We start from the raw sequence: 12,568 nt of genomic DNA, 5'->3' as shown, positions 1-12,568 counted from the left end.
GATTTTTACAAAGCTCATCGGTCTGAAAAGCGAGGTGTGCTCTGATTGGCCAGCTATCCAGTGCGTTGTGATTGGCCGAATACCTCAAGCGTGTGACGGAAATGTTACGCCCCTTACCATACTGTGATGCCCTGTCCGGCTGGAGCGACGAAACAAAAACATTAAAACCCATTATAAACTACGCATTTGTTGCATCCAGTGGGGACATAATTACGGATTATAATGACTTATACTGTCCTCTTAGGAGGACAGTAAATTATAATGTCCTCTTTTGGAAGGCCAACAAAGTAGTTTCGCTTTCACGACAAAACACAGCGTCACACACGGCGGCCTAGAGAAAGGAAAAATTTAAATTGCATCATATGACCCCTTTAAAATTGTCATTATTTACTCACCCTCATGTCATTCCAAACCTATAGTATATGCTGTTATTTTTTTAATGGATATTGACAGCCATGTAAAAATTCTTTGTTTTATTCCACTAAATATCTCATATGGTTTTAGAATGATAAGAGGGGAAATAAACAATTAACGAATATTAATTTTTAGGTGTAATAACTAAGATCTCAAAAAAAAGGAAAGAAAAGTGTGTAAGAATGTGTGTGACAACTAGGGGTGGGCGATACAGCCTCAAAATTATATCATGATATTTCAAGAATATTTGCGATAAAGATATTTATGACGATATAGAAAAAAAACATGGAACAACATTTTATTGGTGATTGCAGCTGCCAGGCAGCAGCATTTATTAGTGCAAACAAAATGAAGGGCATTTTCCATCTTTTTCCAATGAGCAACTGTCATCGATGACAGACTACCTAATTTGAAGTGTAAATCTATTGTCTGCGCAGCGCTGCTTCAAGTCGAACACACCTATTGGGTTTGTGGTGTTGTTGTTGTGCGCGCTAGGGAAGGTATATCCGCCATACGTCATCGCGTTGCTATATCATTGATATCGCGATATGACACTTTTTTTATCATGTAAAAATATATACCGGTATTATCGTGGACGGGATGATATGGGCCACCCCTAGTGACAACTTTGCTCAATGCCACCCAAAGCATCAGCCAACATCAGCACACACACACATGCCCTTCACAAATGTGTCAGAACTCACTTCCTGCGGTCATGACCTCATGCTCTCTTTCCTCCTCATCATCTTCCTGCTCCTGATGACCCTCTTCTCTTTCTCTCTCTCTGTCTCTCTCCTCCAGCTCAGCCTCCTCGTCTATAGTTCGGGTGAAAGAGTGTTCCTGTGGGTCCATCTCCACAGAGTCCACATTATCAGAGATCTGCACTCAGAAAAAGAAATGGCATTACATATAATGGGATCCAACATAAAAATTCTAGGATTTTTCTAGGATCTTAAAGGAATAATTTACATAAAAACATAAAAAAAGTTTTTTTTTATTTTATTTGTAATTTCATTTTCTCCTATTTTTGAAGGTAAGAGTGTGCACTCGAATATGCTCTAGAACCACTCTCGAGATACTTTGATGTCATACACCGATTAGTCTGCGCAGCGCTGCTTCAAGTCGAACACACCTATTGGGTTTGTGGTGTTGTTGTTGTGCGCGCTAGGGAAGGTATATCCGCCATACGTCATCGCGTTGCTATATCATTGATATCGCGATATGACACTTTTTTTATCATGTAAAAATATATACCGGTATTATCGTGGACGGGATGATATGGCCCACCCCTAGTGACAACTTTGCTCAATGCCACCCAAAGCATCAGCCAACATCAGCACACACACACATGCCCTTCACAAATGTGTCAGAACTCACTTCCTGCGGTCATGACCTCATGCTCTCTTTCCTCCTCATCATCTTCCTGCTCCTGATGACCCTCTTCTCTTTCTCTCTCTCTGTCTCTCTCCTCCAGCTCAGCCTCCTCGTCTATAGTTCGGGTGAAAGAGTGTTCCTGTGGGTCCATCTCCACAGAGTCCACATTATCAGAGATCTGCACTCAGAAAAAGAAATGGCATTACATATAATGGGATCCAACATAAAAATTCTAGAATTTTTCTAGGATCTTAAAGGAATAATTTACATAAAAACATAAAAAAAGTTTTTTAATTTTTTTATTTGTAATTTCATTTTCATCAAAGATCCTACGTTTTCAATCAAACTGCTACATTGATAATATAATAAAAAAAATAAAAAAATAAAAAGAGTCATACTCTGCGTTCTCGTGATGACGAACGGGTCTGGATGAGCTCCATGTTCTTACAAGCCAAGAGGCGATTCCGCACCTTATACACACTGCGATACACCTCTGCCAAGAGTTTACATGGCTGGTATCTGTAGGAAGACAGAAAATAGGAAAGAAATTCTTTATTAGTGTCCACAGTGTAGTATTCTCTGAAGTTATGTAGAATATAATGTCATACCTCCCCTCTCCACACGCCTGTCCCAGCAGCCCTGTGTGTTTCAGCAGGACAGCAAGCACAAAGCGGGACACTGTGTCTAACAGAGCCTCATTCGGCAATGATGCACTGTCCCAATCTACACAAACACACACACAAAAGACTAAATTAACATGTCATCTAAGACATTTGTTTGCACAAATGAAAAGTGGATAATGCTAATGGCAAAAGTAGTTCTGCTTTTAACCAATAACTTCTTATAAAGTCCAATTACTGCAAAGTTAGGATAGTTTGTGCCATAAAGATCTGGTTTATGGCCAGCTGTAACATAACAGAATATGAATGTTAATTGCTTTTTTATTGAACTGTAACCTCAAAGCAATAATTATGGAAAAATACTCTGCCCCATCACAGGGATCGAAGCTTAATTATGACAGAACTTCTACATTCTGAAACTGCTTTCAGAAACACAAATGGATTTATTTAAAAGAAATGACAACTGACACAAAGTCCCAATCTTGATAACACCATATTGAGCAACTATAGACCAATATCAAATCTTCCTTTTATAGGCAAGATTATTGAAAAGGTAGTTCTTAAATCAGCTGAACAAATACTTAAACTCAAATTGATACCTGGACAATTTTCAATCTGGTTTCAGACCGCATCATAGCACAGAGACAGCGCTCATTAAGTTAATAAATGATATTCGCTTTAATTCTGATTCTGGCAAAATATCAGTGCTGGTACTACTAGATCTTAGTACTGCGTTTGACACTGTCGATCATAACATACTTTAGATAGAGAGACTGAAAAACTGGGTCGGGGTTTCTGGGATGGTACTCAAATGGTTCAGGTCATACTTAGAAGGGAGAGGTTACTATGCAAGTATAGGAGAGCATAAGTATAAGTGGACGTCCATGACATGCGGAGTCCCACAAGGCTCAATTCTTGCACCACTCTTGTTTAGCCTGTATATGCTCCCACTAAGTCAAATAATGAGAAAGAACCAAATCGCCTATCACAGCTATGCAGATGATACCCAGATTTACCTAGCCTTATCTCCAAATGACTACAGCCCCATTGAATCCCTCTGCCAATGCATTGATGAAATTAACAGTTGGATGTGCCTAAACTTTTTTCAGTTAAACAAGGAGAAAACTGAAGTTGCATTTGGAAACAAAGATGACGTTCTCAAGGTGAATGCATACCTTGACTCTAGGGGTCAAACAACTAAAAATCAAGTCAAGAATCTTGGTGTGATTCTGGAGACAGACCTTAGTGTCAGTAGTCATGTCAAAGCAGTAACTAAATCAGCATACTATCATTTCAAAAACATTGCAAGAATTACAGGGCTCCAAACAAAAAAATAGAGTAAGGAGCCATTGGCTCCTATAAGAAAAAAGTTTAGGCGCCAAATTATTTTTTTAGGTGCCACAGAATAAAGGTGTTTTATTAATTTTATTATTATTATTTATTATTTTCATACTTTCATGTGATTATGTCTCATCTTTTATTGAATTTATCAGCATTTTAATCGATCTTGTAGATGACCTGGGAACTAAGGTTCACTTAAAGTGGGAATTAAACGTCTTTTCCAACTTGAAATATATAGTCACAAAGAATTGTTCATGACACAGAATCTGTACCAATGTCATGGACAATAAGCCTTGACCACTCACTGAGGTGTAGTTTGGGCTCCTCCTCAGTGCATCCTATAAGTGTTGTCATATGTCTTTCACGTCTGTTTTTCTTCATTAGTTCATGACTCAGAATCTGTACCAATGTCATGGACAATAAGCATCACTTGACCACTGAGGTGTAGTTTGGGCTCCTCCTCAGTGCATCCTATAAGTGTTGTCATATGTCTTTCACGTCTGTTTTTCTTCATTAGTAAAATGCAATTTTCATGTATCATGATACATGAATCATGTATCTATCTATCTATCTATCTATCTATATCTATCTAAATCTATGCTGATTTAGTTACTCAAAGCAGTAACTAAATCAGCATACTATCATCTCAAAAGCATTGCAAGAATTAGATGTTTTGTTTCCAGTCAAGACTTGGAGAAACTTGTTCATGCCTTTATCACTAGCAGGGTGGACTATTGTAATGGTCTCCTCACCGGCCTTCCCAAGAAGACCATTACACCGCTGCAGCTCATCCAGAACGCTGCTGCCAGTATTCTGACAAATCAATGGCCTAGGACCTAAATACATAGCAGATATGTTCACTGAATATAAACCTAACAGACCACTCAGATCATTAGGATCGAGTTAGAAATACCAAGGGTTCACAAAAAACAAGGTGAGCCCGCTTTTAGCTATTATGCCGCCCGCAGTTGGAATCAGCTTCCAAAAGAGATCAGATGTGCTAAAACATTAGCCACATTTAAATCCAGACTCAAAACTCATCTGTTTAGCTGTGCATTTATTGAATGAGCACTGTGCTACGTCCGAACTGATTGCACTGTATTTTATATATAATCATTTCCTATTTTTAACTGTTTTAAATCAATTTTAAATCAATTTTTAAATAATTTTTAAAGTTTTTAAATTCCTTGTTTTATTGTTGTGATTATTTATGGTTATTTTACTTCCTTTTATGTAAAGCACTTTGAATTACCATTGTATATGAAATGTGCTATATAAAGAAACTTTAGAAGATTTTGAACCAGTGAGATTTCACTGTGGGTGGGGCTACCCAATACCACAGAAATAGAAACCATTATAAGGTTTGCATAGGTTAATGTGTGACTTCTGAGACTATACAAGCACTTCGCACTTAGGTAAAGCTAATCATCAGTGAATCAATTATATTCTTAATACTCTTTCCATATTCCTCAATATATGTTCTGTTTTTGTGTCCTACCCTTGCTGATGGCATAGTCCTGCATGTTTGTCCACAAGCTGTTTGTGGGCTCTTTAGTTGATCCAAGGGACAAATCAACCAGCACACTCATGTCAGCACGCAACTGACAGTCAAATGGTCTTTGCTCCTCATTTCCACACAGAGCCATCTCCAGCAGAGAGCTAATACACACATCTGAAACACATACACCATTTCAGCTTTAACTAACAAAAAAATTTTTTACTTCCATACATTTCATAACAAAATAGGACATTTATTTATAATGGGAATTACAGTGCATGTGCATACCAAGCTGGGGTATATCAGTCTGCAAGCCGTTACTAAAAAGCGGTGTTTTGAGCCAATGGGTAGTGTGCTGTTCCTCTGGTGAGGGCGGGGCTCCCTGCAGCATTCCTCCGAGACAACGTCCCACCAGCAGCGCTACAGTACGCTCCAGATCCACCAACCACACCCAGCACTGTGCCGGTCCTGACACACATACTGGATCAACCAGATCTGGAGTGCCTACAGGAAGAAGGGTAAGGAAAAATAGTCTTAAGAAGTTAAGTAACTGAATGTGAAAAGAGTGGTTCTTGAGTGTTGAGTGGCTCTCAAACAGGGGGGATGGGCAAATTCCCATGGGGCGCACACAAGATTGCTTAAAATGATTAAAGTTATTTATATATATATATATATATATAATATATATATATACACACATACACGTGTGAGTGTGTGTATTGTAATTTTAATAATATAAACTTAAATTAGCTATTTATCATATGAATGTGAAAATCTGACCATGTAGTGGCCACTGCAGCTCCTGTTCCTCCAGAGGTGTGGCGGCAGGCAGAAGTCTGTTGAGACGGTCCAGAGGGGGAAGCAGGTCTAAGAGGTAACTGAGCAATGGCCGTGCCACCCAAACAGGCAACAACAGCAAGGACGTCACAATCTGACACAGCATACTGCCCGCTGCAGACATGTAGATCACATCTGCCACAAACAAGCACAGGCAAAATTAGCAGGTCCATTGGCATTTAGATAATGAGTTTAGCTTAAATGCGAGTGTACACTGATATACCTCGTAGCTTCTCACGCACGCTGCCATTTCCAGAGCTTTCTCTCAGAAGAGTTGCGGAGCGATTATAGATATCTGTGGCATGAGGCAATAATAACTGCAGGTGTTTGTGGAAGAGGGCCACACTACTGGAGCCCTGAAAAACACAGATCAACATGTGGAAGGAAATCAGCCCACTCAGACCCAATAAACACATGATTTTTCCAAGAATTAAATTTGTGTGTGGATATGTATATGTATTTGGTTGTGCATGTACCTCTGTAACACAGCTGATATGGCAATAGGCCAGTAGCTGCTTCTGTAAAGAGCAGAGCAGTTCATGGAGGTGAGCTGGTTGGCTGCTATCAGACGAAGATGTTCCCTGCAAGATCTTATCACTGTTCTTCTCCAGTTCTCCAAAAGCTTGGTCCTGTTAGGTTAACACACATAAACACAGGAAAACAGGTTGAGAAGACATTCAGAAGTGTATATCAGATGTAGCATTCCTACTGTAAGTGTAATACACAGATACTAATGGTACCCATATCGAATTTATCATCTCAAAACAGTTTACATCTCGTTAGTGTGAAAGGGTTCTGAACACAACACAAGGGTTAAGACAGTGTTTACATTTTTACCTGTCCAAGACGCACTAGGCTGATAAGAGCTTTAGTGGAACCTCATGGAATATAACATACTTTGCATGCCCTTGCTCTCAAAAATATCATAAGGGATTGACATGCACCACAGCAAATTAAATAATAATTAACCCGAATATACACGGTATACATATACAATATATGTATGGAAAATAATGGCAAAAAACATTTATTTCTTTTGAGTTGTCTTTGTAGGTTGCATGCAGAAACAGACAAGCGTATTGACTCACAAAAAAAGGTTTCAAAAACAAGAGTCACTGGTATGAATCAATCTGATGAATTCTTTACTCTACGAACTGAATTTAATCCATGAAAGTGGTCACTGAATCAACATCTGAGTCACTTACTAAACTGCACATTATAATTACTTTTAATGATGACAGTCTCAAAGTGAAGCAAGCATTTTGCTGGCAACACGATCATTTAACATAAGCGTGTAAATCAAGATAAAGATAAAACAAAGCTGGCTGTCAGCGCAAACACGGCCTCAAGATCTTTATCAGCAGAACTGACCGTATAAAAGCCCAGGTTCCTGAGTAGAGTTTTCATGAGGATCTCTGCCAAGTGTGTGTCAGGATGTGTATCAGAATGAGTGCCAGGCACATGCGTCGAGTCGGAGGGTAGAGTGGGAGGTTCAGAGGAATCTGGAGGACAGCTGTACCCCAGCAGAGATGCCACATGGGTGTGATCCTGCAGACTAGTGAGGATTATGTCCAGCTGCATCCTCTGTGACAGAAAAAACACACATATGACTGACAGATGCTTTTGTAAGTTAACTTAAATGGTCTATTCTTTACAAGCAGGCACAAACTTGTACCTGTCCTTTAGAGAGGCTCTCCCAGCGGTCTGGTCCTTGAGGAAGGAGCGAGTGCAGTAGCTCCATTCTCTCTCTCAGAGGAGGCAGCAGCATCGTCGCTCCCACGGACAGAGTCTCAATGACAGCCTACAAAATGCAAACATTGATCAGAGAAAAATACAGGCCACAGTAAACCATCACAGCAACAAATATGTGGAAAAACACAAGCAAACACAGACCTCCTGGATTTCATCCGGTACTGACGCATCCATCAGTCTGAAAAGTAGATTGCGAAGTGGCCGCGCTTGCCGTCCCAAGATGCTGGTGGCCAAGCCACCCGCCAGCGCTAGAGCCAGGTGATTGGACAAGAGCCGTAGACATAGTTTCAAGAAGTTATGATGCTCCCTGTTGGCCCCAAAACAAATTTATTCCCTCCATGGTGCAAGAATACACACACTTAATATTTAATTCCTTTAGGATGTGTTAGAAAATCAATAGAAACTTGATCTCAAATAAACAACATTAGCAGCAGCTTTAATTCTCCAGTGATATTTAATGCATTTAAAAAACAAGGCAGGCTTCACTCGTCTATAGACCTTAGTCAGGTTAGACAACATATTGAATTTTACACAGATGAAAATGAGGCTGTAAAGGAGATATTTACTGCAATTGCAATGGCACAGACTGTATAAAGATCCTAGATCAAGTGAATTTCACAGCTCTCAACTTTCAAAACTGTTTTATAGAGTTTTGTCAACTTTTTTTTTGTTTTTCAGAATGCCAACAGTACAATCCATTCAATGCACTATACTTCTATTTCTCACAGCCTCATTTTCATTCCTGTCAAAAATTAAATATGGTGCTATCCTGAGTAAAGTCAATGGTGGTGGCAGAACACATACTTGGAAGATGGGAAAGGCAGCGGTGGGATCTCGTTGTTGATACCGTCACAGTATCGTTCCAGAAATGAGCGCAGGTGAGAGAAAGTGCTTTCTTCTAGGTCCACACAGTATGGCCTATGCCAGGCCACCACCTGCCTGTATACACACACATAAGATTAATAGCTTAGATATGGAAATGTCAAAAAATTCATTATAAGAAAGAAGAAAAAACAGAACAAGACAAAGGGAAAAAAAAAAAACTTCTTGCCATAGGAATCAACAAACTTAACAACACAAATGCATATTAAATATATTGTGTATTTATTTGCAACGTAAAGATCATAAAAGGGTTCAACAGACTTGCTAACCTGTCTCTTGGGAGGGCAGTCCATGCCAGGCTGTGGGAGGTGCCAGCAGAGATCTGCTGAATGGCCACTCCATCTAAACCAATCACCTTCTTGGGTTTGGTGATTGGGCCAGTGGAATTCCCTTGACCGCACTGACCCATGGAGTTATTCCCCCAGGCATACACTTCATTGTCTGTAACAAAAACATCCACACAGAAAAAAATGAAACGAAAGAGCAACTACTCATCATTACTGCATATAATTTTACGAGTCACATTTCAGCTTTATGCATTTTGAAAATCAGATGTGTGAGACTAGCATGGCCATTTCGCAATGCACGTGAACAGCACATGTTCAGTTTAAGTACACAGCGTCAAATTGTCTGTGACATCATGTGTGAGGCCCCTTTGCTTCATCTTATCTGAGTCTGACTCAGTACATACCCTTCTGCTACTAATCTGACCCCCTTCTCTCTCTCTCTCTCAACTATCACAAACTACAGTTCACACAACCCTTACAGTACAGCCCCAAGAAGACTCACAAACAAACAGCACCTAATCACCAGCCATTGTTTACGGAGTTTACAATAGAATTCTATAATGCTTTATGCAATACACTGAAAGTGAAAATATTAAAGTGAGAATCACAAAACTAACTGCACTGCATAGACCTTAGTCAGGTTAGGTGCCATACTGAATATAACACAGATGACAATGAAGCTGTGAGGGAGAGACTTAGTCTTTACATTGGCATTCACTGTACAAAGGTCTTAGATCATGTAATTTTCACAATTTTTTAAAACTGTTTTATGAAATTTTTGTCTACTGAAGGTTTTTTATGAAAGCCATTTTGCCAGATGAACAATTGGTATGCTGTTAAACAATAGCACAATCTATTGAAAGCACTGTACTTCCAACCCTTACAGCCTCATTTTCATGTTGTTGCACTACCAACCACTTAAGTAGGGATGTAACGGTATGAACATTTCTTATCTCGATTATAGTGACCAAAATGATCACGGTTATCAGTTATTATCACGGTATTGTTAAAATGTGCTGGAAAAGTACTGACACACAAATCATTTCACCAAGTTTTACATTTAAAATCAACAAACAACAAATAAAATGAGTAGGCTCTACACTCGAAGCGCTGCGCAGCTCAAACGAGTCGCGCGGTTTAGTTATGCTTTCAGTTTCGTTTGAGGTTTCTCACATGCAACAGAAATGCAGCGCTTATGAGTTAAACAATGCGGTGGTCGCGCCAGTGCGACCGCACACAAAATTTAGTCGCACCGGCAGAAAAAAATATCACAAAATGCGCCCATTTGGTCGCACACTGGAGCCCTGTGCAGTACAGTATTTATTTATCCTCAGTTGTTCAAATCGCGGTAATCGAATATGGTTATAGTGATCATTAAAATATGAAATGGTAATACTAACCGTGGGGTATTTTATCACGATTTATCGTCAAACCGGTAATCGTTACATCCCTACACTTAAGCATACCAGATAGACCCATAGATTTGTGTCCTCAATTCAGTGGTTTGCAGTGATCCCTTACCATGTGATAAAGCAAGGCAGTGGCTGTCTCCTATGGAGATGTCTACCACTCTGGTTGTGGCAAGTTCCTCAATCAGTTTTGGCCTTAGCGCAGTGGCCTCCGATGAACCACAGCCAAGACAAGCACCACAGCCCCAAGCGTAAACCTGCACAATGAATACATAGATAACAGTGTGTTTATAATGAATATACACACCACACTGAGACATTAGAATCAACATGAACTCATAATTGCCCTTATTTTTGAAATCTATCATCAAAACGTAATAAATAGTGGCTTAGCAATGTCTCATACCTGACCAGTAGAGGTGAGGGCAAGAGATGACTGGCTGCCAGCACAAACTTTGCGTATGAACATTCCCTGGAGCGCCTCCACCACTTTGGGTTTATACACACGATTGGTATCACCATGACCCAGTTTCCCTGCAGATAAACAACAGTGAAGGTGTAATAGTCTTCCATTAATCTTTATTATCACATATACACAGCAACTTCACAAACAATAATTACTAGATGTGTACAAAGTAGAGAAGATAACTCAAGCACATCTAGATGCAGCTGCTGGCAAAGTGTATAGTGCGTGCCTGACACCACAAATACAGTAGGACCCTTTCAAAAGTCTCTTCAGAAGAACAAGTGACGTAGGTTAACTTAACTCACCATTGTCTCCACCTCCAAAGGACCAGACCGTACGTCCATCTTTAGACAGCGCAATGGTGTGGGAGCTTCCACAGGACACCTCACCCACATTACTGATGTCTTTCACTAGCGTGGGAATGTTCCTACTGTTACTGTCGCCATGACCTACAAGTGTAGACAAACAAAATCAATGATACATAAATACAAATGTCAACACAAAATGAAGCAAGATAAAATGTTATGTGCATTAGTTAACAAACATATGTATTTTTATCACAACAACTCTGAAAAGTTTTAGCATGTTGATGGATATGACAATGTTAATGTAAATGGTCCTGGCACTCTAGGTCTTCTACGCTCACTGCTGGAGCAGAGCAAGTATGGACTTGCTCTTGCCAATCTGTTGACATACTGCTGTGAGCATATAAGATATGCTGCTGCATAAATAGGCATACAAAATCCCTTAGCAGATCTAGACAGGTTGAGCTGGGGGAGGTGGAGGGTTTTTATAGGAATTCTGATAGCACGCTGCAGAACCAGCTTACAGTGAACACTGAACCAGACTATTTCAAGCAAGCTAATTGGCTGCCAGCTTGAGGTCAATCAATTTGTGCCACGAAATAAATGATGTGATTGCTAAAGATGTATTTAGACATATAAAACATATTTTTCTGCATTTATTTGATAAAAAATGCAGTAAAAGGAATAATATTGTAATATTTTTTACTATCTAAAATAACCGTTTAGTATTTTAAAATATTTTAAAATGTATTTTATTCCTGTGATGGCAAAGCTGAATTTTCAGCAGCCATTAACTTTTTTTTTAATGAATGTGTGCAATAAATATAATATATAGACAATTATATACCTAATCTACCAAAGTCACCCTCTCCCCAGGTGTAGAGCTCTCCATCCTCACTGACTGCAGCGCTGTGTCTATACCCTGCTGAAACACAAACCACCACCTACAAGCAAACACACAAGCAACAGAAGACATTAATCATTTAAAAACACAGGTACATTCTGAGAGTTCAAAAAGATTAAGTGATGCATAACTACTGCATGAATTTAGTACCTTTCCTTGTAGAGGGCCCTGTATTAGTTTGGGGTATTTCTGGGTAGAGCTGTTGCCATGACCCAGTTTGCCATAGTCTCCATCACCCCAGCTGAACACCTCTCCCTCGCTAGTGAAGGCTAATGTGTGGCCGTCTGAGCCTTTGGATGATGAAACTTTCTTAATGGCACGGTGAGGTTCAAAGGTCAGCTTCTTAAGAGTGGACTGGTTGTTTGAGTCACCCAGTCCCAGGCGCCCATAGCTGCCCTTCCCACACGCTCGGACTGAACCATCAGAGGAGATGACAAATGTGCAGTACTGGCCAGCTTCAATCTGAAGACACGAGATGT

The 12,568-nt window shown here is 39.8% G+C and overlaps 1 protein-coding gene across 1 annotated transcript in view; it reads right to left on the bottom strand.

The window, feature by feature from the left end:
• LOC107750609 (probable E3 ubiquitin-protein ligase HERC1) overlaps positions 1–12,568 on the bottom strand; it is a 60,424-nt gene that overhangs the window by 40,817 nt on the left and 7,039 nt on the right. Inside the window, exons 7-22 of the mRNA XM_016566099.1 lie at positions 11,186–11,329; positions 10,821–10,948; positions 10,527–10,671; positions 8,988–9,159; positions 8,641–8,775; positions 7,978–8,143; positions 7,760–7,885; positions 7,456–7,668; positions 6,561–6,713; positions 6,308–6,440; positions 6,028–6,219; positions 5,536–5,751; positions 5,248–5,421; positions 2,397–2,511; positions 2,187–2,307; positions 1,792–1,966 (exon numbers count right to left, since the gene is read on the bottom strand). Of these exons, the coding sequence (XP_016421585.1) occupies positions 1,792–1,966; positions 2,187–2,307; positions 2,397–2,511; positions 5,248–5,421; positions 5,536–5,751; positions 6,028–6,219; positions 6,308–6,440; positions 6,561–6,713; positions 7,456–7,668; positions 7,760–7,885; positions 7,978–8,143; positions 8,641–8,775; positions 8,988–9,159; positions 10,527–10,671; positions 10,821–10,948; positions 11,186–11,329 (2,508 nt within the window). The remainder of the gene's footprint in view (positions 1–1,791; positions 1,967–2,186; positions 2,308–2,396; positions 2,512–5,247; positions 5,422–5,535; positions 5,752–6,027; positions 6,220–6,307; positions 6,441–6,560; positions 6,714–7,455; positions 7,669–7,759; positions 7,886–7,977; positions 8,144–8,640; positions 8,776–8,987; positions 9,160–10,526; positions 10,672–10,820; positions 10,949–11,185; positions 11,330–12,568) is intronic.

The sequence above is a fragment of the Sinocyclocheilus rhinocerous genome, unplaced genomic scaffold (genome assembly GCF_001515625.1).
Source record: "Sinocyclocheilus rhinocerous isolate Xijiao unplaced genomic scaffold, SAMN03320098_v1.1 scaffold19, whole genome shotgun sequence".
NCBI classification, from domain to species: domain Eukaryota; kingdom Metazoa; phylum Chordata; class Actinopteri; order Cypriniformes; family Cyprinidae; genus Sinocyclocheilus; species Sinocyclocheilus rhinocerous.
Note: the sequence above shows the minus strand (reverse complement) of the source record. Positions and strands in the feature narration are given on the sequence as shown.